This window comes from Notamacropus eugenii, chromosome 1 (assembly GCF_028372415.1).
Source record: "Notamacropus eugenii isolate mMacEug1 chromosome 1, mMacEug1.pri_v2, whole genome shotgun sequence".
NCBI classification, from domain to species: Eukaryota; Metazoa; Chordata; class Mammalia; order Diprotodontia; family Macropodidae; genus Notamacropus; species Notamacropus eugenii.
This window is the reverse complement of record NC_092872.1, coordinates 506307088-506333558: the sequence shown is the minus strand read 5'-3', so window position 1 is coordinate 506333558 and position 26471 is coordinate 506307088. Positions and strand designations below refer to the sequence as shown.

At 40.4% G+C, this 26471-nt stretch overlaps 1 protein-coding gene across 1 annotated transcript in view; it reads left to right on the top strand.

Moving 5' to 3' along the window:
* Window positions 1-1901: 1901 nt before the first annotated feature.
* The window catches only part of GNAS (GNAS complex locus), a 308988-nt gene continuing 284418 nt past the window's right edge, over window positions 1902-26471 (top strand). Inside the window, exon 1 of the mRNA XM_072633425.1 lies at window positions 1902-2777. Within this exon, the coding sequence (XP_072489526.1) occupies window positions 2246-2777 (532 nt within the window). The 5' untranslated portion in view covers window positions 1902-2245. The remainder of the gene's footprint in view (window positions 2778-26471) is intronic.

The following is a 26471-nucleotide window of genomic DNA, read 5'->3' as shown; positions in this document are numbered from 1 at the left end:
TGTAAATAGGGACAAATTGTCCCTTTCTCCCCTCCCTGGACTCCATTTGGCCACGAACACATAGCATCTGAAGGATAGGTACTGCCTAAGAAAGCTTGAGCCTGAGATTGGGCTGCCTTTTTGTATTTGTATTTTCCTGATCTTAAGTGAATGAGTACTTCTACTGAGATAAGTGAATTCAAGACATCCAGAGGTTCCATCAGGTCTGAGCTGAATGGAAGCAGAAGAGGAATCCCTATTAACTACTTAGCACTCTTGAAGAAGACAGCAACCAATGAGAGGATGGCCTGGCTGTTTTCCAGAAGATGTGTACCGCCAGTTATTTGGAAAGTAAAGAGCCAAGGTGAAATGTAAAATGTCTAATGAGCAGTCCTGTAACGTGACTCATGTTTTGAAGAAGGTCTAAATATTAATCACCCAGCAAAATTTAACAGTAGTTAAAAGTTGTTGCTAAATCCTAGTTAGTCATTCTGTTAATGCATCCATTTTTATGTTTAGCATTTCTTATGTGAATGGGAAGAAAAATTACCTGCTTCTCTGTTGATTCACATTGACCATCTTTTTCCTTTCTCTTTTTGGGGAAATCTTAGACATGAGCCATAGCAATAAATAAAATCATTCCCAGGGTGCTTGGATGAGAGTTTAAGTAATCAAAGTGTGAGAACAGGGAGTCTAACCCTACTTTCATTGGAAGCCCGGTTCTCCAGCACTGAAACTACTCCAAAACATGTGCGTGGGCAGAGAACTGGCAGAGTGCTGTATTCAAGTCCCTGGGAGTCCAGTAGTATTTTCTCAAGGTTAGATCAATATATCATCTCCTTTCTTCATGCCTCCACATGGGCTATCTCCCAAGTCTAGAATGCATTGCTTCCTCCCTCCACTTCTGTTTTTATTCAAGGGTTAGCATGAGTACTACTTCCTCTCCTTCCTCAAATTTCCTGTCCCTCCTTCTCTGTATACATGTTGTACCACTCAATTAGAATATGAAGGCAAGGGCTGTTTAGTTTTTCGTTGTATCCCCAGCACCTAGTGTAGTGCCATCAATATTTTGGTGAGAAAGAGGAACTGTGTCCGTGATTTTATTGGCATAGGAACAGGAAATTCTCTCTTTCTATGCAGACTGGCACGTACTCTATGACTTCTGTCTGAGAAAGTTGCGACGAGAGGTTAAATGACTTGCTCAGAGTCACAAAGCCAGTATGTAGGACTGGAATCCAGGGCTTGCTAACTCAAAGTGGCTCTCCAGCCTCTACACCATGTTGCCTTTCTTTCATGAGGGTAGACTTCACCTACTCAACTTCTGTATGACTCAATTTCTTTAAGAGAGAAATCAGAAGGAACCCACCCGACCCTCCCTGTCCTTTGGGGGAGGGGGAGATGTGGAGAAAAGGACCGCATTGATTGGTTAAAAATCCCCACGGAGTGGGGAGGCACAAGAAAGGAGCTCTCCAAGACTCGGGGTTCTTCCCCAGGGAGACATCGTCCCCTGACCTGACCGGACTGCTTTGGATGTGGCCCCATAAATGACAGTTACCCCAAACCCCCGCCCTGACAGGCATAGTGGCCCTTCGCTCCTCAGTTAAATGCAGAGATTTCGTTACGGCCAGGCAGTGGCCTAGTCTGAGGGCACTGATGCCTCTGTCTTTTCTCTAGTCACAGCGGAGGAGCAGGGACGGCCACTGGCCACTCATGAGTGTGAATAACATGAGATGCTTAAAAATTCCAGTCAAATGTCTTTTCTCAGGAGAGCTAACGGACCCGAGGGGAGGGCGAGGCCACCTGTGGGTCTCGGGCTGGAGGATGCAGCCCGCTCCTCCGGTGGCCGCCTCAGGCAGTGGCTTGGATCCTCGGAGCCGAAGCCTGGGGGGCGGGGGGAGCAGGGCTGGGCTGGACCAAGAGGAGGAGGTTTGGGAGGCTGCAGGCCCGGCCAGAGCTGCAGCCGCCGCCACTTCCCCACCCGCTCGGAAGAAATACGGTAAACATGTCCTGATCACGTGGGGTGTGAAGTGGCGGTCGCTTTCTGGCTCGCGGGCTGGTGGAGAGAGAGGCGATCAATCCGGAAAGAGAGGCGTCAGAACCCCCTACGACGGCCACCCCCGCCCTAGTCCCCCCTCTCCTCTGCAGTCTGCACTCTCCGCCAGGGAAGGGGCGGAACGTCCTCGGGTCCCGCCGGCTCCCCGCCGACCACGAAGCCGGGCCAGACGGAGTAACCCAGGCGGAGCAGGCAGCACCCGGAGCTGAGCGCATGGACTCGTCTGGCCAGAGTGACCGGAGGGGGCGGGAGGGGGGCCGGGGGGCCGGGCGAGAGGGGAAGGGGAGGGGCGGGGAGCTAAGCCCGCAGCCTGCTCTCCTTGCCCGGGCGTGTGCTAGCGAGCCAGGGAACGACAGGGCCAGGGAGAGAGTGTGTGTGTGGTGTGTGTGTGCGCGCGCGGTGTGTGTGTCCTCCCGGGGAGTGTGCGCTCACTCGCTCGCTCGCGGGAGAGCCGCGCGTCCCTCTCCCAGAGCCATGGGGATGTGCTACAGCCTCCGAGCCCGGATCCTGGGCGCCCATCACCCCTCCATCTCCTACAGCGGCCGGGGCCCCGCGGTCGCTCTGGAAACTGGCGACCTCCCCGGGGGACAGCAGCCGGACTCTGGCGACCCTCAGTCGCGGAGCCGGCTGCGGGAGCTGGAGCTGGCCCGGCTGAAGGCGGAGAGGAAGCGAAGCAAAGGCATCGACAAGAGCCTGAAGGCGGAGAAGCGCGAGTACAGGCAGACCCACCGGCTGCTGCTGCTGGGTGAGGCGACTGGCTTTGTCCCGGGGGCCGGGGGTGCGGGGGACTGCCAGGGGCGCTTGTTTAAGGGGGAGCGGTTTGGACTGCCTGGCGCTCGCCGGTCGAGCTGGGGATGGGGTGGAGGGGAGAGCATGCCCAGTGCTGGGGGCCGCAAGTGCCAGTCCAGGCCCCTGACAGCTCGGAGACGAGGTGTTTCTGGGTCCCCAAGCCCAGCCCCAAGAAGAGTGAGGAGGAGGGAATAATGTGGCCTGTGGGGTGAGGTGGCGGGGGAAAGAGGAAGGCTGGCTTGTCTGGTTATTGGGGTAAGAGTGAGAGGGAACCCTTACCCCAAGTGCCGTCGTGGGGAGGGATCCTGATGGAGACTGGGTTGAGGCAGCCCGCGCTCCGAGCTGTATCCAAGGAGGGGGTGGGGCGAGGGATGGTTGGTGATGGTAGTGGTGGTGGTAGTAGTGGTGGTGGTAGCGGTGGTAGAAAGAGATGGGTGGGGGCGGGGGATAGGGCGGAGATCTTTCGGCCCCAGCTGGGGCAGAGCGCTACAATGAGCCCCAGTGTTGGAAATAGCCAGTCGAGATGGGCTGAGCCCGGAAAGGGGGGAGGGGGAGGTTTGGAGAAGGATGTGTGGATGTTTGGGGGCTGGGAGGGGGGATGTTAAGGGCAGCTGCTGGGCTAGCCCCTGAGGAGCGGTGTTGGAAGGGTGGAGGTTTGAGGTAGCATCTGTGAATGAAAACCGGCCGCCTACTTGAAGTCCAGTGGTGGTGGAAAACCTTCAGAGTCCTTTCTTGCACCCATGGAGCCCCAGACTGATGTGGGCCCGGAGCTGAGGGTACAGGGAGAACCACCCACATACCAACTAAATCACCCAGCTAAGGAAACGGGGCCTCGGGTTGTTCAGGTTGAGTGTTTGCTTACTAGAAGCAGACTTTCAATCATTTTTCTATCCCCTGCAAAACTTTCAGTCTCCACTTTATATTCTTTGCACTGAATCCCACGCGCACCGCGGCTGAGATCTTTAAAATCAAGGGGTATAAAGTGTCAGGACTTCTCATCCGGGATGCCAAGGCTTGCATAAAGAGCCTGCTTAGTGGATAGAAAATTAAGACAGTTTTCCTAGCAACATACTCCTTTTCCTCTGTCTTCCGTTTCTTCTTTGTTCCTTTGCCTCACCATCATTCCCATCTTGCAAATGCTCAGGTAGCTTGGTTCCTTGGTTTAAATGTTTACCATGGTTCTGAGTCAGATGAAAGACCAGACGGCAGCAAATTCTCTAGACTCCCAACTCTGCAGCCTAATTTAAGTGGGTGGGTTGGGAAGGGGGGTGTAGGAGGAGGTTGCTGTGCCAGGCTGTTATATCAGGCGCTAAATAGCTCCACCACTACTTATGGTATTTCAGTAGAAGCCACAGAACTAGATTCCTTGTGATTCTGTGATTCTAAATAGGTGGGAGTGGCCCTACATCTGTTAATGCTTTTAAAATACTGGATAGCCTAAGTCTGCTATGTATATACAGCTAAAGGATAGGTGGTCTGGTGACCAGGAATGAGAGTGGATAGACTGTATTTTTCCACATACATTTGATAAAAATTATTGTACATGTTCTCAGCCATTCTGTTTGCTTTTTTTCCCCTGGGGTGGTGGTGGTGGTTTTCATTTTTAGAGTAAAATGTAATGATAGGGGGATTGAGGGAGTAATTAAATGAAATCAAGTGAAATTGGATCTTGTCCCTGGACCAATCTCAGTAGTGTGATAATGTATGTGACGTGGGGAACATGTAAAACATATGAATTACAGCACGAGGTGTATTTTCCAAGTGGTTTGGGGAAAAGACAAAGGATAGCTAAGGTAAAACCTTCAATGAAAAGGAGCCTCCTAGTCATTATGAATTGGAGGCCCTCAGAATCGGACATAATGAATGACATTTTCCCTTTAAGTGAGGTCTCAGGCTAGAAGGGCTACCTTTCTTCCCTATCTCCCTTAATTCTGGTTCTTTTTTTAATCTAACCATCTAGATTTATGGCTCCGTTATAACAGCTTTTACTTCAGCAATAAGGAATTCTGAAATGAAAATTTCTGAAGTGAAGCAATGCCATCTCAGTTCCTGGTGATATATTCCTTATTCTGTAAGAACTCCCAAGGGTTTGCTTTCCTAATTCCAACCATCATTCTCTCCACTACACCACACTTTGTTGTGATTGTTGTTGTTAATTGTTGGTGTTATAACCGCATTAGGGGTTTTCTTGGCAAAGATCCTAGAGTGGTTTGCCATTTTCTTCTCCAGCTCATTTTACAGATGAGGAAACTGAGTCAAAACAGGATTAAGTGACTTGCCCAGGGTCATACAACCAGTAAGTGTCTGAGGCTACATTTGAATTCTGGTCTTCCTGACTTCAAGCTTAGTACTTTTTATCCATGGCATCACCTACATTAACTTTCTATTATATTATGGCTCTTCTTGATAACATTATCAACAATATGCTACATACTGTAATGATATTTTGGCTATGCTGTGGATCACAACATATCAAGTTGTGAAAGCATTATTTATTATAAAGGGCAATACTAATATATCGTGGTATGTTAGGAAATATACTTTCATATGGGAATGAAGTAGATCTGAAACTGTACTGAACTAACAGACCCTGAAAAATGATACCATCCTAATCACCATTTTTCAAACAGCAGCTGTTTTCATGTGCATGGAATTTCAATATTCAGAGCAGAGTTCAAGGAGGCAGCAGAAGGGTGTAATGTGAACACTCTGAACTGAGGGAGGAAACTGAGTCTCTAATCCTGATTCTTCTACTAACTAGCTATGTAACTTGTCTGGGCCTTATTTTCTTCATCTAGAGAGTGACAGGGTTAGATTGGCTCTCTAAGCTTCTTTCTAATTGGGATATTCTGTCTCTGTGGTTTAAAGTATTTTTCCAGTGCTTTTATTCTATCTTTTCAAGTCCTTTCCAACTCTGTGGTTCTATGACAATTCTGTAACCTAGGGAAAGAAAAGTCATGTCACCCAAACCAGAGTTTTACACCAGAGGTGTCAGACATGGCTCTGAGGGCATGTGGCCTACCACACTCAGAAATGCAGTCTGAACCTGATTAAAATGTAATTGAGAAATATTTAGCAAAATACATAAAATGACAATATGAAACAGATAATGCTAATTTGTGGCTTTCCAAGTCAATATACATCCCTCAGGGATCCATTTCTCTTTGAGTTTGACATCACTTTTTGACATACAAAATGAGGCTAAGATAAAGCCCTCTGAAACTGACCTCCCCCCCTTCCCTTGTAAAAAGAAATTAACCTAATGTTGAAAATTTTGTGTAAATTTTCATTAGAGTATGGGTGCTAGTTCTGTTATTAATATGGGCTAATGAAAATATTGGGTCATTATAGTCTGGGGTGTCCCTGTGGAAACTTTTGCTTCATTTTCAAAATTTTTATTGATGTTTCATTTTTATATCATCTTTACTTCTAAATATATCTCTCCCTTCTTCCCTACCAAAAGAGCTATTCTATGTAACAAAGAATAAAAAAGCAAGATGAGGACAGAAGAGCAGCAGTTCAGCAAAACTAACCAATACATCAGCTGAGCCTGACAATACGTGCAGTGAAATTCTTTCCTTTTAGACAAACCTTCAGGAAAATCTTTGTAGTTAAGTCTTTGTAAATCATCTTATTAAATAGTCAGTAATAACAGTAGTTGACAACATAATGGAGTAGATAGAGTGCTAGCCTTGGATAAATCTGAATTCAAGACCTATCTCTGCTGCATACTACCTGCATGACCATTGGCAAGTTACTTAAATTATTGACACAGCTTAAGGGGCAGAGTAGACAAAGCACTGGACCTGGCTTCAGGAGACCTGAGTTCAAATCTGGCCTCAGATACTTACTAGCTGGGTGATCCTGGGCAAGTCACTTAACTTTGGTTTACTCAGTTTCTTCACTGGTTAAATGAGGATAATAATAGCACCTACCTCCTAAGGCTGTTGTGAGGATCAAATGACATTTGGAAAATGCCTTGCCAACCTTAAATGCTGCATAAATGCTAGCTATTCTTAACTTCTTAGTGAAAATGGAAGCTCTCTAAAACTATAATTTACAGTTGCTAATTGGCATCAGTGAAAGGACTTCCCACACTGGTTGTTTTCTATGGAATTACTGGTACAGACAGAAGAAAAAAAGTAAAAGTGGTACCAAGTCAATACACAGATTTTTTTAAAGCATCTCTTATATGCCGGGCTCTATGCTAGATCCAGGAGCTAGAAAGACAAAAATGAAACAGTCCTTCTCCTTGAGGATCTTACATTCTGTGTGTAGAAACTACACACACACACACACACACACACACACACACACACACACACACACATTTACAAATATATATATACAAAGTAAATTCCAGGTAATTTCAAAGAACAGGAGAGACACTAGCAGCTAGAGCAAGGATTGTTAACCTTTTTTGGTAGTCTAGTGAAACACCTGGTCCTCTTCTCAGAATAATTTTTTAAAAATTCATAATAGAAGGAAATGCTAAATTTCAGTTAAAAGATAGTGAAAATAAAGATGTAGTTTTTCCCTATCCAAGTTCATTGACCCTTGGGGTTCTGAGAACCCTGAGCTAGAAGGATCAGGAAAGGCCCGATGAATTGAGCTTTGAAAGAAGCTAGGAATTCTAGGAGACTGAGATGAGGAAGAAGTCCATTCTAGCCTTGCAAAGACACTGAGAAAGGTGGTACAATCTTGTGTATTGTGAAGGACAAGAAAACCATTAGTGGGACCATAAAATACAAAATGCTTTTGTATTTTAGATACATTTTATTTTTAATCTAACAGAATTACAGATAACTTAGTAAAAAGGATGTGATTATTTGCTATAACTTAAAATTAGGAGCAGTACTGGATATCAATCAATCAATAGTCAATTAATAAACATTCGTTAAGCACATATTATGTGCCAGGCACTATGCTAAATACTGGATATACTAATGTAAGACAGAACAATTTTCACTTTCCCCCTTTATAAGAAATTTTTTGGGGAGTTCTTTAAATTGATCAAGTTTTTCTCATAAAGATTAGGGAATGTTTTAAAAATTACTGTTTTATTTGGAAATATCTTTGCAAGACATGAAATTAAGTATTTAAATTTGGTAATACTGATATACGTTGTATACCAGAAGTCAATGTAAGTTGGAAATAGCTTTTTTCACATCTGTATTTTTTTCCATTTGGGGGTTTTGATAGTTATAACTATGTGAATATTTATTTCATTACCACAGTCTTGGTTATTAAGAAGCCTTTGTGATCAACTTTTGACTTTCTTGTGTCTTCAGATTTTCTCAGTTTACTTATTTGTCCATGAAGTCCACAAATCTGAGATTGGAAGAGCATTTAGAACTCATTTACCTCAATACAAACCATAGAAAGAATCATTTCTAACATTGCTACCAAGTAACTACTAGTCAGCCTGTTGAAAACCTCCAGCAATAGGGAATTCAGCATTCTCCCCCACCCCAATGTCAACTCATTCTCCATTTTAGTGATTCTAATTTTCAGTAAATTTATCTTTATTATTGAGCCAAAGTCCACCTTTCTTCAACTTGCACCCGGTGCTCTCAGATCTTCTCTCTCTAGTTGAGCAAAACAATTCAGATCCCTCTTTCACATGACAGCCCTTCAATACATGAAGACAATTATCAGTCTCTCCCTTCAGTCCTCATTTCCAAACTAAATACCCCAGTTCTTTCAGCTGATATTCTGATGAAATGATTTACTGTTTCCTTCCCTGTCACCCTCTTTTGAATATTCTTGAGCTTGTTAATTGTTTCATAGAATTGAACACAGTACTCTATGGGTGATCATACCACAACCAACTGCCTGATATCCACATATCTGATGTCCTCTACCATAGAGCCCATGCTATTGAAGATACCAGAGAAAGCCTCACAGCGCTATAGTTCTGTAACAACATTCTCCCATCTTTAGATTGAACCTGAGATTTTCAGCTTGAAATTATTTCTCTTGCTTATCACATTCTTTGGATAAGGCTTTGCTATACTGGTTGCATTTCCTTCCCAAATTGCTGATTGGGGTGACTAGGCCTTGACCAGCCATTTTAAAAAAAAGTTAATATATGGAATAATGTGTTATCCCCCTCCCCCATACTTCTTCCATTCCCTTTTGACAGAACGAAATTGGAATCACATAAAAGTACAGCTGTCACTTGTCTGATTGTGGATACTATGCTTCTATTAATGCGATATGAGATCATAATATATCATGGTATATTATCATCTCATATTGAGCTCTCAGTTCCCTAGAATCTCCAGGTTTTTTTCATTTGTTTGGTGTCTGGCCACATCTCTTCATCCTCTAATTGTATAATTGTAATTGTTATTTTAATCCAAGCATCAGACTTTTTATTTATTCCTAGAAAATTTCATCTTATTGGATCTCATCTACTTTTTTGTAGCCTGTTAATATTTATGGATCCCATTTCTGTTGCCAAAATATTAGCTATCTCCCCCAGCTAAGCATACCATTGAATCTCTCTTACATGTATCACTCCTTCAGATACTGGAAGACAGTTCTCATCTGTCTTCATTTAAGTCACTGATAGAATGGAATGAGGCCAAAGAGAGATACCTATGACTCTTCCCTCGAGAAACTGTCCTTCAATCCAGCCTCTTCTAGGATAAGGGAGGTCTATTGATGTTACACATTGCACATACTTTCCAATTTTTTCAATGTGTTGATTGATTGTGCTGATTTTTTCCTTCTTTTTTTTGTCTTAAAATTGCTATTTGTTAGATGGGATGTCTCTCTGAAGAGATGGGGAGGGATACTAGGGAAAGCTCAATAACTCAATCACATTTTTTAAAAGTGCATAAATTTATCTGATTTCAAAGTTAAAAAAAAGAAACTGTCCTTCAAGTTCTCTTCAGTCCATTAAATATTATTCTCTGGGTCAAGCCATTCAAATGGCTCTGAATCTACCTGTATTATCATCCAGTTCACAAGGTTATTGTGAGAAGCTGAATGTGTTGAAATCCAGAGATAGCACCACAGATTTAGAAGGAAACTTAGATGTCATGTAATTAGAACCTCACTTTACAAATGAGGAAACTGTGGCCCAGAGAGGCTAAAGAATTTGTCCAAATTCACAAAACTGTTAAGTGATGGAACTAGGATTCAGACTTAGGTCCTCCAAGGATTCTTTCTCCTTTACCATGCTATATACTGATTTTGCTTGACATTAAAAAAAATAGTACAAATAAGTATTAAAAAATTTGCTGTTTAAAAAATGCTCCTAAGAACATCATAAATTGTTACCCTTTCAGTTAAAATACATTATATTAAGATAGACCAACATGTGTGTATTTAAACAAATACTATGTACTAAGTACTATGCTAAGTGAGTTACAAATATTTTTTAAATTTTATTTTTTATTAATTAATTTGTTTCAGTTTTCCACAAGTACTTCCATAAATCTTAGATTTTCTCCTCCTCCCTCCTCTCTCCCTTACCCTTCTCCCTCCCTCCCTCCCTCTTCCCTCCTCTACACATACATTCTTCCTAAATACATTTTCACCTTAGTCATGTTGCATGTAAGAATTAAAATAAATGGGAGAAAACATTAGAAAAAACAAAATACAAGAGAAAATAGTCTGCTTCATTCTGCAATCCAATTCCATAGTTCTTTCTCTGGATATGGATGGCATTTTGCCTCCAGAGTCCATTGGGAATTTTTTAGGTCCTTACATTGCTGTGAAGGGCTAAGTCTACCAGAAAAACTCCTCGCACACTGTGGTTGCTGTGTACAAAGTTCTTCTGGTTCTGTACAAATATTATTTCATTAGATTCCCCCCCAACAACTTGCTTGGGTACTATGTGTCTGAGGCTAGATTTGAATTCAGGTCTTCCTAACCCCAGACCTAGCACTCTATCCACTGCACCACCTACTTACCTCTCATCACACTGAGGAGGCTTCAAAACACTTGCATTTAGCTGATGAACATTTTGCATATCCAATTAGCCAACAGTGCCACTGCCAGCATCAAGTTATAGAGTATGCCATTCAAAATGGTAATACCTTTTGTGCTAATACATCATCAGAGGACATTTTTAAATTCCCAGTACACTTACAACTTAAGTAAGCACTAGACCTGGATCATTAGTGACTGCTTAATTGGTCAGAGAGAAAAGAGAAAGAACTAAATTGCTGCATTTAAATTTTAATGTTTTACCTTCAAGGCTCAATTTTCATCAACAACAACAAAAAGTCATTCATAGATTCCTGCTGCCAAGACAGTGAAGAGTCTTCACTTGGGATATAGGCAAATGCAATGAAAGGAAGATCTGATTGGCATCAGAAGACTTGTGATTAAATCCTGGGAGCATTTCTTGCTTGGTGGTGATTATCTCCAATTTATCTTGTATATTTCTTGTTTATCTGTAATTGTCTGCATGTCATCTTCCCCATTAGACAGTGAGCTCCTTGGGAGCAAGGACTTTTTTTTTCTTTTTTTTTTATCCCCTCCACTTAGCACAGAGCCTAGCACATAATGAGTACTTAATAAATGCTTGCTGAATGACTCACTGACTGACCCTGGACATGTCACAATTTTTTGAGCCTTGGTTTCATTTTCTGTAGTAAGGGGAAAATCATATGGATCCTGGCTACTTCACAGGGATGTTGTGAGGAAAATTCTTTGTACAGTATACAATGCTGTATAAATGTCAGTCCTTCTTCATCTAGTCAGTTTGTACTGACTTTGCAGATTCACGGGTTTTGTTTTTTTTTTCCCAGAGAGATGAGATAATTTACCCAAGATTACACAGTTAATAAGAGTCAGAGACTTTATAAGAACTAGTCTATTACCTCAGTACTCTGCTGCCTCCTGATGTTGAAAAAAGCACAAATACATCTTAATCATTTGGGGTGACATTAAGATAAGCAAAGTTCTAAAGAGGAGAAGAGAAACTGGCCAGATGATAAATGGTTAATTTGGGGCTTTTCAAAGCATTGCCCTCAGTTCAGTTCTACAAACATTAAGTGCCAGTCATAAGGAAGCAGTGAAGAAGAAACTGAACTAGCTTTGGGATCACAGGATGACAGTTGCATACTGGTTCTACTATGTACTATCTGTGTGAACCTGGACAAGGCATTTAAGTTGTGCAAACTGTATCCTTATCTATAAAATGAGGATGTTGTACTATGTGTCTGTAACCTCTTCTAGCTCTAAGTCTATGCTTTTCGAATAAAGACTATGAAGGGGCCACAGAGATGAAAAAGACCTGATTTCCTTCCCTTAAGCAGGTTATTAAGATCTCATCAAATTTGTATTCTTCAAATTATACTATTTTGTATTCTATTTCATTATTTCTAATGACAAGAGCACTAGATTTGAGTCAGGAATCCAGTTTTCAAGTCATAACCATGACATAAACTTGATGTGTGAACTTGGCAAGCAAATGATTTCCCCTTTTTGGACCTCAATTTCCTTGCCTTTAAAAATTGAGAAGTCACCTAGATCACCTTTAAGTTACCTTTGAACTCTAACATGGTCCTAAGTATAAAAGTGGTAAGGGAAATTTACTTCCACACTCTTTCTCTCTTTTACCTTTGGTAAACATGTGTATTCTCCTCACTACATCCATCCTTTTTCAGCTTCCTCTCTTCCTACGTTCCTAATGAATCGTGAAATTAACATACCATTTGTTTATTTCCTTGTTTGAATTCCAACATCACAGATCAGATCAGATCAACACAACTCTCAATGTTGGTGATCTCACAGGCTTCCATGGGTTTAGCTGTTATTACCTCTATGCATATGACTCTCCAGTCCAGCTTTAGTCTTCTACCCATACTCTAGGATCATATGGTCAAATACCTGTAAGACAGCTGCAACTAGGTATCATGAAAGCATCTCAAACAGAACATGTCCAGAACAGTACTTAGTATTTTCTCCCCTAGGCCTCCTGTCTTCTTAACTTCTCCATTTTGTTGAGGCTACTTCCATAGTCTCATGAATTTTCATACTTTTTATTGATTCTACCTCCACATTACATCTTGTGTCCATTCGCTTCTCTATTTACATGGCTACCAACCTAGATGAAGTCTCATTATCTCTTATCTGGACTGTTATAATAGCCTCTTTATTGGACTCCCTGCCTCCATGGATTCATCCTTTACACAATAATAATTTGACATTCTTAAATCACTGGAATGTACTATACTGTCACCTGTGCCTGAGAGAATCTTTGGCTTTCTTCAAGATGTGGGATAGTTGTCCTGACCCCCATACTTGCAAGTCTCTCTCTCTCTTCTTTGGAAGTTAATTGGCAAATATTTTCCCTTTAAATGCCTATCTATTGGAAGTTAATTGGCAAATATTTTCCCTTTAAATGCCTATCTATTCTTAGGTTGTTTCCTCCTAATAAAATGTAAAATCCTTGAGGGCAGGGACTGCCTAATAAATACAGTGTCTAACAAAGTAGGTATTTAGTAAATGTTTGTTGTTTAATTGGTTGAATCAGACCTGACTGAAAGATTTGGTTGGTCTTCTTCACCACATCCTGTCCATATGGCCTGAATGAGAAAACAGCAATTTTAAGCATTCCAACTATCAGATGCTCACTTTGGATTTAGGAAGAACTCTATGTAGCCATTAATAAGCCTCATCACATCTCCAAACTTTTTTTCTCATTGATAATATGGGGATAATAATTTCTGCCCTATCAACCATATGATTGTTGTGAGATTCAAATAAGATAAGGTGTATCAAGTGTTTTGAGAATTTAAAAGCACTGCACAAATGTCAGTTGATATATTGCTATGTTTCTTGGAGTTAAACAAACATAATCATTGTGTTCAGATCCAACCCCATGTCATATTGTCTTCTATCTCAGGCCTTACTTAGATAGATGATCATGTTTCTTTCCAAGGAAAATTGAAAAGAGCACTTAACAGTCCTAGAGAATTCATTATTTTGTGGCTCCATATGAGAAGTCAATAACTGAAATGGAACCTTCAGGAAAATGGGAAGTCAGACTGGAAGGATATCTAAGAAGAATGGCATGAGGCCATATATCTGAAAATGCCAATTGCGTGGAGGCTAGTCCTTTCTCAAGAGTAAAGTGTAAAGTTGGTGAGGGATTTTAGAAGGATCAACTAAAAGGAGCATCATTCTGTCCTCAACTTTGTTTTCCCCTCAAGGCTCTAGAAAATTGGTTGCTTTTCTTTGGGGGGTTAATTTTACTTTTATTTTTTTTTAAATCTATTTATTTATTTTGTATAGCACTTTCATTTCTGAATATATCTCCCTGCCCTTATCCAGTGAGCCATTTCTTATAGTCAGTCAGTCAACAATCATTTATTAAATGCTTGCTATGTACCAGGGCAGCTAGGTGGCATAGTAAAGAGTACTGGACCTGGAGTCAGGAAAACTCATTTTCCTGAGTTCCAGTCTGGGCTCAGACACCTATTAGCTGTGTAACCCTGTTTGCCTCAATTTCCTTGTCTGTAAAATGAGCTAAAGAAGGAAATGGCATACCACTCCAATATCTTAGCCAAGAAAACCCCAAATGGGGTCACAAAGAGACTGTCACAAGACTGAAAAATGACTTAACAACAACAGCCACACTACCAGGTCCTGTTTCAAGAACTGGGGGTAGAAAGAAAGAACAAGATACTCTACCCCCCAGCAGCTCATATTCTAATGGAGGGAGCAACATGTAAATATACAGAGTAGATGGAACTTAATCTCAGAAGAAAAGGCACCAGCTGCTAAGAGGACTGGGAAAAAATATTTTCCAGAAGGTTGGATTTGAGCTGAGTCTTGCAGAAGCCAGGGAGACTAGGAATAAAAGAGGGGTACAAAGCGCTCTTTAGCAAGCTAATGAATACACCAGCCTACTCTGACAGCAGTCGCAGAGTTTCACAGCCATAGCTCCCTACCTCTCTTTCTATCTAAGAGGGAGGCAGGTTCATCTCTTCTCTGGGGCTAAGCTCAGGCATTATAATCACAAAGCATTCACTTTCAATTTTGTTATTGTTTTTCCTTTCCCATTGGTGGAGTCATTGGGTATGTAGTTTGTCTGGTTTTGATTACTTCTTTCTTTGTCATTACACATAAGTCTTCTGGGGGTAATTTTTCAATAATTTTCTTAAGTAGTTTCAAAAGCACATTTCTTATGACAAGTTCACACTTAGGAAATGGAGATGAGCTCTTACTGGGCCTGGAAATTTACATGTTCCCAGCAGTGCATGAAACAAACAGAATTTCATTTTATCTTTCCTCTCTGGGCTTGGCCATTTCTAGGAAGCACTAGATGCAGAGTGTTAATGGGATTCTGACTGATCATTTTCAGCCACCTGTAGCCTGTCCTTCATCACTAAGCCAGTCTTGGATTGGTTCATTTCTATTATGAGGCACTGGCCATGTCTCTCAAATTGACATGATAGAGGAATTGAAAAGACACATTATAGAAGGATAGAAGGCTTTATGAAATATATTTAGCACAGTGATCTGTAAAGGATACGTTCTCATCTACACAGTCCTCCTCACAAGGAAAATCTGTCTTGCAGTTACCTTTCTTACTTGTTGATGTAAATTTGATTTCATTTTGTTTTGTCAAGTTAAAACATGCATGCCACCTTTGAAGAGTTTCTAATGAATAGCCCCTCTAATCTGAGATAGCAGATGCAAAATTACAGATAAACAAGAAAGCTCACAGTGGGAAAAGCATAGGCTAAGGGGTCAAAGAACCAGGATTCAAATCTCACCTCGTAAGTTTACTACCTTTGTCACTTGGACCTCAGTTTCTTCATTAGCAAAATGAAAGGGTTGGACTGTATTGCTTCTGAGGTCCTTTCCAACTTTTATTTTATGACCTATAGGTGCAGTTTTTTAAAGTAATTTTTATTACAACGTTAAGATCCATCCCCAGCCAGAAGAAAAATAAGCACTCCCCCAAGAAATGAAATCATAAATAAAACTAGCAGCTCTAAATTATTTGCAGTTGGATAAAAATAAAGTATGACTATTATTTTGTATCTGTATCCCTTATCCAATCTTTTTCTTCACCTGTAGCTTCATTTAATTTTGCTGTTAATTCCTTTTTATACAGTGTATCATGTGCACTTTTTGCTTTCTTTACCCTGCATCACTTCCTGTGTCTTACCACATTTCTTTGTATTGTTCATGTTTACCAATTTTTACAATGTGATAATATTCCATTTGTAAAAATAATTTTCTTTTCATATCTGGTTAACTTAGATGAGTCAGAGCAGTAGAGAAGAGACATCTTCATGGGAAAAAAGAATATTGTTAGCAATTTCTTGTTAGCAAGGGATTCTATTAATGAAGTTGCATTCATGGTGTATATATAGCATGCTAGAGAGAAATGATGAGATTTATACAAACTTTCTTTCTTTGTCTTAGAGGTGCCACATATTGTGTGCTGCCTCTGGGTTCCATTCCTTTAATCCTCATTCATCCCTTTCATTTCCTAGATTTTTTAAGTCAGTACCACACAACCTTGACTAAGCTATATGACCAGGCTGGGAATTTTTCTATGGGTTTTACATATGTACAAGGAATAGATGAATGAATGAATAAAAATCCATTTCCTAAGTGTCTTTTCTGTTTCAGATACCATGCTAAGCATTGGGGATACAAATACAAAACTGAGATAGTCCCTGAATTCAAGGAGCTCACATTCCAATGGGGGAGATAAGACATAGGAGAACGGTGCCCAAGGAAATGTGTTTTGTTCTAAGAAGTCACTGGAACGTTGAATGGAATAGTCAATTGATATAACCTTTACAGGGACAGTAAAAGTGTTGATTTAATGATATTTCCCAAAGCAATATGGCTGGTGTGAAGAAGCACGAGGAGTTCAGAGCTCAGCAGCTTAATACCTCCCAGAGCATTGAGAAGGGATGGAGAAGGGAAGGGATGAAGATGTCCAGTAAAAGGCCACGTTGTCCCAGGGAGTTCCAAGAAATCAACAACCACTGAAATATCCGAATGTAGATGGTGTAAGCCTACCAGGAAAGAAGGGAGCATATACTAAGAGAGCCTGACAGCATGGCAAAGTAGCCAGCTGATCCATGCATTAATTATTTTTCATCATAAAATCTGATATAAATGTTTCCTGTGGTCTATTGAGTTGCAGGATATTTGAACCACAGAATATCACCCAGGGTATGATAAAAATAATAGCCCCTGTACTTAATATACACTATGTCTTAACCTAATGATGGAACAGTGTTTTCTGCCCTAGCATCACCGAGGCATTGCTTTAAAGATCTGTGGTTTCAGCCATGTGGATAAACCCTCCCTCAGGGAAGATCATAGACCTTCCAAACTTTAGTAGACATTATTTCTCTCCATTACCAGGTTCGCACCTGAAGCTCTTCTGGCCTGGTAGGAACTACTAGAGCGTATACTTTTCTGCCTTAGTCTGAGAAAATCCAAGGTCACCAATATACTAGGATGCACCTTGAGAGCAGAAATCATTTCATTTTTTTGTATTTGAATATCTAGCACTTACCATAGTACCTGAAATATAGTAGGTGCTTAAAATAAGTGTGTGTCCCTGCAATTGAAAGTTGTCCTTAATAACTCAAGTACATCGTACTTGTTATACATTCAAGAAATTTTTATTTTTCAGAAACTCTAAGATCTTTATTGACCCATATCTTTCCTTTTTTTTATTATATTCTGTATACAGTAGTTCTGTCATCTATCAACAGAAAAAAACAAAACACTCCAATATCAACATATCTGATTACTAAGTGTTCCAACTATGTTTCATGAAAGTACAGCACTGCTCTTGCAGTTGAGAGACTTGAGTTGGAATCCTAACTCTGATACTTACTAGATGTATGACCTTGGTTAATTCATTTCATTTCTCTTAGCCTCAGTTCCTCAACTATAAAATGGGTTTAATGCTGCTCATGTTGCCTACACCACAAAAAATTTATGCTATAAAAATGCATGCTATTGTGATCATAGTTTAGAATTCTCTCTCTTCCTTCTCCCTCACTCCTTCCTTCAGTTCTCCTCTCTCTCATTCTCTCTTTCTCTCTCACCTACACATGCACACACACATGCACACACACATGCACACATGCATGCATGCATGCATGCACGCATGCACGCACACACAGAGTGATCCTATGGAAGGCAAGTGACTTTCCCTCTCTAGACTTCAGTTTCTTCATCTGCAAGATAGGAGGACTGTGCTAGAAATGATTTTAATTTCCCTGCAGTTCTAATAATTCATAAATGACTGCCTAAGATCCTTTTTTAGCTCTAAATCCTATTATGATTGTAGTGATATTTGAGGAGATTGGAGGAGATTGTCTGATTCGTGCTTTATTCTCAGCCATTAGTCACATCATGTCAGACTAATGTGTGCTTTGTTTATATGACAAATTAAATCCTTGAATGAATTTATAATCTAAAGTCACACATTTCTAGCCCGACTAAAATCTCAGTTTTACCAGCTTCAGGTCTGCATTGTTCTTTCTGGTTCCATTCAGTCAAGGATGCCTCATTTTTCAGCATCTTTATTTTCAGTTTCATTTCTTCTTTAGCTAGTAAATTGTCATCAGACTTAGAACACAGTTGAAGCAAAATAACACGCCTCTGATTCTCGAAAATAAGATGATATGTGGGTTGAACTTAGAAGGGGAGTGGGTTAAATTCAAGTTTTTTAATTGATACTTTTGATTTTTAATAAAAAAAAATCCAATAAGTTATTGCAACATAAGGAACCACAGGAATATAGACTTGACCTGGGGTTCCATCAAGAGAGATGGAAAGAGGGATGTTTCATCTGTCTTCCTGTCCTTTAGACTCCCCTTGACTTGTCCTCAAGTGAGCTGACTTTTCTATGTTTCTGAGTGCATATAGTACCCACTCAAAATTTTTGAGTCAGTTCTCATTCTTAAAGTAGTCTGTCTTTCCTTAGATGCAGATGCTTAGAAGAAAACTACAACAGCCAAACCTGGAGCCTAGTTCTCACTCAATGCCTGTTACCCTCCAAGATGAAAGTTTGGAATTTAGGAGCCTCCCCACCCCCCTTCAGGGTTATACATCTAGTATATCTCAGAGGATTACTGCCTTAGATCTGACATGCTGCTCAACATTTATACTTTGGATCACATCAATCTGAGTGCTCTCTCCACCAGCAAAGATCACAGCCTATCCATGTTCTTTCATAAATCTTACATGGAAGATCCACCTGTCCCTTTAGCTGGTCTAAAATCTGTCACTTTAGGGGCCTTTTTCTGATTCTTTCACTCCAGTTATCCCTTCCACATTGTGGGAGTGCAGTGCCCTTGAGATCTGGAAAATCTACATAAAATTTTTGGCCCTGCCTTTACCAGAGAAGAAGTCTGAATTTGTTCTTTTTCTTTTATGGGATGTTTACAGTACCTTATTGTAAAATCTGAGTTAAGAATTTTTCTGGGTCATCTCTTGACCTTCAAGTGTCATCTACAGCTTCCGTAAAACTCCCCCAAAATTCCTATTTAATTTTTTATGTTGACCTGTGATATATTGAAAGTACAATGGGGAAAGTCATGATGTGGAAGGGATAACTATATTTTAACAGTCTTCTGAGTACCAAAATTAAATAAAGCATTTGAATGGACTCAGAACCTAGCCGGGGAAACTTGAGTTGAAATCTCACCTCTGGCACATGCTGGCAGTGTGATCCTGAGCAAGTCACTTAACTTCTCAGTGCCCTAGGCAATGCTGTAAGACTTCAGTTGCAGAGAACTGAATTGGCAGAGGGAGTTTCTTTACCCAAGAGTTCTTTATGCCAGTAAAATCACAGTTCTAGTCCTTCCTCTTACCCAATGGGGAGTTGTGTTCCACCTAAGTGCTTGTCAATGCCCTGTTGGATGTTTTATGTAAGATCCCAATGAAAAAGGGATTCCAGGTAGATGGTGAGGTTCTCCAGGTGAACCTGTTTGCAGATGATACCATGCTGATTACAGCAAGCCCTGAAATGCTACAGTGCTTCCACATTGAGATCCATCAACATTCAAAAGAAGCTGATTTAAACTCTAAACAATTCAACAAAGGAAAAGCAAGCAGGTGAAGAGTTAATTTTACTCAGATTGGTAGGTCGATCCACATTTTGAAAATATGGTGGAACAAAATGCACCCATTCAGACCAATTAAGGGGTAGGCTTGCCTGAATTGTAGAATGTCTCTTTTAAAAAATGTGTTTTTGAAATTCTTCAAGGACATATAGTAATGTATGTCCTCCAACTGGCTGCCAACAAATTGTTATTAGAGCACTGCATTAGTGAATAGACAAGTCTCATTTGTAACCAACCCATTACTGTTAGCCAAGTAAATCTTTGAAAGTAATTTGGTCATATAAGTTAAATTACTTCCATATGATTTTACTTACTATTGATTTATTTAGCGAGGCCTTTCTTCCTAGGTAATGAGTTAAGTGAGGTAAACATCTGCCCCTTCTCCACAGTGCCTATTATCACAAATTTTGAATTAATAAGAACAAAACTAATCAGCATTTATGTCTATAGGATTGTAGTTAGAAGGTATAGATATCGAATCCTGATTAGGTTGGATGAAGGTCACTTATTATTTTTTATTTGCTTTTTATTTAAAAAAATTTTTTTCTCTAGAAGAAAGACTATCTGTATAGCGTTTTATTGGCAGCATCCAAATGAAAGTGCTCCCATTCACTTAAATTGTATTATATCTCTGTCCCAAAGACTTGTTGGAGAAATCTCTATTGAGATAAGAAAACATGAAGTATCCCAAAGTGACTCTGAAGAGTAATTCTTATTTCAGAGTAGAAAAATAATGAGCTAATCTTGGATTGAAATTAACCAAGTCAGTCTCATAGCTCATCAATGAATTAAGTGAAATCAGAGTTCAAATGTGTTTAAATTCCTGGTTTGCCAGGGTTAGAAGAGATTTTAGAGGTCTTGTTCCCTGTACCCCCCCTAAATCATAGATATAGAGCTAAAAAGAATCTCAGATCCTGTCCAGATCAACCCCCTTTATTTTACAATGAGGAAGCAGAATGAAAAAGTATTTATGGAGCACTTAGTATGTGCCAGCAGCACTGTGCTAAGCACAGAGGATACAAATACAAGAGAACAAAGAAATTCTTACCATTTAGGAGCTTCTACTCTGAGAAGGAAAGATAATGTAATAAAGAGAGTTAAGAAGAGAGGTGATTGGTATGCTCATTTTGGAGCATGACTGAGAAGTGACTGTGGAACCACAGATCAGGGCAATATAGGGTGAAAGCAATTGCCCATTGGAGCCCAGGGTGTTTCCAGGGGCAGAGTCCAAGGTTCTGGTGGGAGGGAAATAAAGAGCATGAGGATGATGGCATAGATCAGTGAATTGACTTTCCCAGGGTCATAGAAGTAGTAAAAGCCAAAAGCTGATTTGAAACCAGACCCTCTGACTCCTGGGTCCTTTTGCTTTATGCCAAACTCCCTACATTTTGTGGATGAGGAAAATGATTTCCAGGGAGGGGAGTGGCTTGTCCAGTTACTGGCAGAATTGGGATTGGATCTCAGTTCAAAAACCCTGGTTCCTAGTCCAGTGATCTTTCCATTACATCTAGGTTTTACTCCTAAAATCACTACTACTTAAGCTGCTTTGTGTAGAATCATATTCTTTCCTTCTGTCTTCTATGCTAAATTAACTCATCTCCCTGGAAACCTGAAAAACTGTGAAGAACAAAATTCTGCAAACAACCCATTTGTGGACCCTGCTTACATACCCTGCCCTATTTTTCATATGTTCTGTACAATACTTCCAGTAGCGCAGAATCATTCTTCAGTAACATTGCTAATTGTGCATGTCTGCACAAAATAAGACATGTCCACACACAAGCAACCATATTCTATTCGGGCTTTGGAACTGGTTGTTATTTTGCATTGATTCTGTGCCCTTGGTGTGCCTGCAGCTGCTTAAAACAAACCCATATGCCCTTTAGAAATTCACATTTCAATGCAAGGAGACACACTTGAGGCAGATCTCTGAATGCCCCTGCACAGCTCCTCAGAAAAGTAAATGAAGCATTTGGAAAACAGGACAGCTGCAACAAAAGCAGTTGCACCAGAAAACATGGCCAAGATTTTTTTTTCATATCCACACTTTCTCATACCACAAAGATGGTGGGTGGATGTCCCTGCTTAGGACAGTTGCATGTCTCTTTGGCCAAGTACATTCTTAACACTGTGCTTTCCTGGCATCTGGTTCAGACCTTTATCCCTGGCTTTAGCTGGTTTTCCTTGGATAACAGAGAGACCAGCTCCTATAGCTTGCAAAGATGCATATTATCAACCACTTTGTGACCCCAGATAGCTAAAGATAGTAAATGAGCCAGACTCTACGAAGTGTTTGCTTTTAGTAAATGCTAGAGAAACTTCTAGAAGCTTAAGTCAAGAAGAAGAATTTATTTTTTCAAAATTAATTATAGCTTATTTTCTTTCCCCTATTCTTCATTCTTTCAGTTTATAGCTACATCTGGGATTTAATTCTTTAAAAATTCCATTTTCAAGTATTTTTCCTGAAAGAGGCACTCACATGTATCTAAGTGTAAAAGCATTAGAATTACTCATGGAGAGGAGTTGGGGGTGGGGTAAGGAATAGTATGGTAGTCTAATAAGTTATGCTTTTGACCACACGTAGTTAAAAACACCATTTGAAATATAAACTTCCTCCTCTGAAGACCAGTTTCATGTAGTAAGTCAAATAGCACAGGAGTCAGTTTTACTGAGCTCCCCCTAAGTATACCTCGATGCTGCAGAGTCCTGGAAATGATACAGGCCATGTTTTTGGAATGTTGATTTTGACTTTTTGCCTGGGACCAAGTGCAACATCTTTCCAAGGAAATGCTTAGAAGACTCACAGTGCAACCCAAAAGCTGAGGCCAGACCTTAGTTTTGAAAAGAAAAAAAAAATAAAAATACTGGACTGTTCGGAAACTTCCAGCCATTTGTAATTAAATCCACTTTTTTTATGCACAATAAACATACACTTAGGAAAAAAGATCACTTTACATGATATTTATGTGGTTTTATGTCTTTATTTTCTGCTGCTAAAAAGTGAATATGTCGGCGATTTTCATCTTGCAAACCAAATGGGCAGGGTCAGTTTAAAGATGGACAGACATGAAAGTGACCCCATTTTAAAAAACAGGGACCTCAGGAATATACACTACCAGGGAAGAAGTGAAAGGAGGAAATAAGTATTTATTAGATGTCTACTATGTGCTAGGTACTATGCTAAGCATTTTATAAACATTATTCCATGGGATCCTTACAACAACCCCAAGAGGTAGGTGCTGTTATTATCCTTATTTTACACTGGAGGAAACTGAGACAGATCAAGGTGAAGTAACTTGCTTAGGGTCACACAGCTAGGCAGAATTTGAACTCAGATTTGCATGACTTCATGACTCTATCCACTGCACCATCCAGTCACAATTAAATATCCAGACATCTCTTTCTGAAGGATTATCTTGGGTCACTTTGTGTCCTAAAATTACAGTAACTCTGTTGTCTTCATTGCTATGGGCAGCAGCTTGGATTGGTGGAAGAAAACCATGATTAAAGTAAGAGGACCTATGTACAGAGTCCCAGCTCCTGCTATGTATTGGCTAGGTGAGCTAAGACAAGTCAGTCACTTTACTTCTAACTCTCAGATTCTCCACCTGTAAAATGGGGATCGTAAATATTTATAAAATCTAGCTAAAAGGATTGCTGTGAAAAAAGCAATGAGAAAACCTTAAAATACTATGGAAATGGAAGAGGTAAATGGAGTGTTTGCCCAGAATTCTAAAAAGAGGAATCTGTGGGATTTTTTTCCCATTTTAAAAAATATTTTTAGTGGGAAGAAAGCAGTAGCTGTGTCTCCTTGATATTTGCCTACTGCACTAAAATTATAGGATAGTGGGTAAGGTGCTGGACCTAGAGATCAGGAGGCTTGAGTCTGCCCCTAGTCAGCTCTGTATGAGCTTGGACAAATCACTTATTCTTTCTGTGTCTGTTTCCTCATTTGTGAAGTGGGAGTACAGGTTCAATTAGTCTTTAACAATAAGATTATGTCTATTTTAACCACATTTTAACTTCACTCTATTGAATGTACAGAAAATATAAGAAAATAAAAGTGATAGGCAATTGTGGAGATCTACAGATATATTTCAGGGCATAAAGGCATTAACTTGGATGGAAAAATTTACTTCTTTATTTTCACCATCTTCTGAAATTGAATACTTTCTTCAACTATTTAAAAACTTGATTCCTAGCAGGGGTCCAGAGGTTTCACCAGATTCCAAATAGGGTCCGTGAAACAAACAAAGAAAAAAAGAGTTAAGAAACTTTGGAATACATGGTCTCCAAGGTCCCTTCAAGCTCTAAAATTCTGTAGTTGTATGAATTTTCTGGACTTGCATTGAGGTCACTCCACCCTGCTGAAAGCTTAGCCAGAAACATCTGTGAAAATGGTTTTTATCGTTAGGGCTGAGCCAATAATAATACGAAGTAATGCAGGGCACTTACTTAGTGTGTTGGTGCAAAAAAAATGTCCCAGAAACACAGGTGACCTCCAGTGACCCTGTTAGGCTGGACTTCAGTGGCGTTGGGAAAGGTCTAGGGTTGTTCTGAAGCCAGGAAGGGGGCTTTTAGTTAAAAGTGCTGTCTGAGAGAGGGAAGAGCAGAGGTAACCAGGAAAATTGGAAAGAGAGGGCCCTGGGTGTGGAGTCAGAAGACATGCCTTTATTCCTGGCTCTGACTTTTCCTAGTTGTATGTGGTTATGGAAAAGGCATTCAACCTCTTCGAGCCTCAGTTTCTTCCTCTGTAAAAAAGGTAATATCAATAGAAGATCTTTAATTAAAATAGATAATAATCAATTTTAACATGTATTAAGTGCCTGCTGTGTGATAAGAATTATATCAGGCTGTGGAGATATAAAAAACCACTCCTTGAATTCTAGGAGCTTATCTTCTAAAGAGGGAGATGTAGTCATATAAGTAAATAAAGAATAACTGTAAGATAATTTGGGGGGGTGGAGGAGGCTTTAGCAGCTAGCAAAGGTAACTGAAACTGGGACTCCAGTTGGGACCCCTCCTAAGGGCGCCTCTGGACCCTCCTAGCTTTGGAGTGATTATCAGTAGTAACTGTTGCTGGTTCCCACCCAGCCTGATGTCTTTCTTTTTCTTGACCTCATTAAAAGGGGCCATGTCCTGGCTACTTCTTAAACAGGCCTATTCAATGAAAGTGCGTTACCTCACCCTAAGTGAGTGCCTGCAAAGACCTTGGCCTAAAGGCCTCAAGGTCTCCCAGTGCATCCTGGGTCATCTCCAGTCAACCTGATGAATATCTGGTCACTGGATTCAGATGGCTCTGGAGGAGAAGTGAGGCTGGTGACCTGCACAGCCCTCCCTCACCTAAAACAAAGTCCAGTGCAAGTCATGTCATCATTTCTCTGATGGCATGGTCTTCTTTGTCAACAAAGGATGAACACAAAGATAACTAGGGATTCCAAGGGCAGCTAGGTGGTGCAGTGGATTGAGCTCCAGATCGGGAGTCAGAGAGATTCATTTTCCTGAGTTCAAATCTGGCTTCAGACACTTCCTAGCTGTGTGACCCTAGGCAAGCCACTTAACCCTGTTTGCCTCGTTTTCCTCATCTATAAAATGAACTGGAGAAGGAGATGACAAACCACTCCAGTAGCTTTGCTGAGAAAACACTAAATGTGGTCATGAATAGTTGGACACAACTGAACAGAAACAAAGGGATTCCAAAGACAGGGTGGTGAGGCAAAAGAACATTCCAAGTATGAGGGAGAGCCTATGTAAAGGCATAGAGACAGAGGCTGTTAGTGTATAAAGGGACCTTAGAAATCATCTAGTCTTTTTATATAAATCATCTACAGTTACTCCTTCCAACATCGTGACTTTCCCCATTGGGGTTTCAATATATCGTGAGTTGGCATAAGAAATTAAATGGGAATTTGGGGGGAGTTTTATGGAAGCTGCAGATGACACACAAAGGTCAGCAGACAACCCAGAAAAGGTTTAGAAACTCAGAAATGCATAAAACATATGCATAGTATTGTATAATATTATATATTATATATAATAACAATATAATATCAAAATAACATATTTTATCTTTTAATACCATAATAATTCAGACTTCTCTGATACAAAGGGAGGGCCAAAATATTTTATGTAGATTTTCTAGATTGTAGGGTACCACATCCCTAATCCCCCTTGATGTGAAAGGGAGAACTGTAGTTAGTGTTTTTATAGAGTAAACTGAGGCTCAAAGGAGGTTAATGACTTGTTCAGAATGGCATGGCTAGAAAATGGCAGAACTAGAACCTGAATTCACCATTTCTGACTCCAAAGCCAAATCTATTTGTTCTTTAACACACTGTGTCCTTGAACCGTTGAGAGGAAGACAGGGCTTTGTGCTCTGTGATGTGCTATATAAATATGAGGGCTTACTTTCTTTTCCGTTATGAAAATTAGTCACCATCTCTTCAGAGAAAAACTAAGTAGAAAGTAGGAAGGACTAATGGTGAACATAGGACTTTTACTCCATTTTATCCCACCAAAAAGGTCCCTCCAGTGACTCCAAAGTCTTTTACACCAATGAGCTGAAG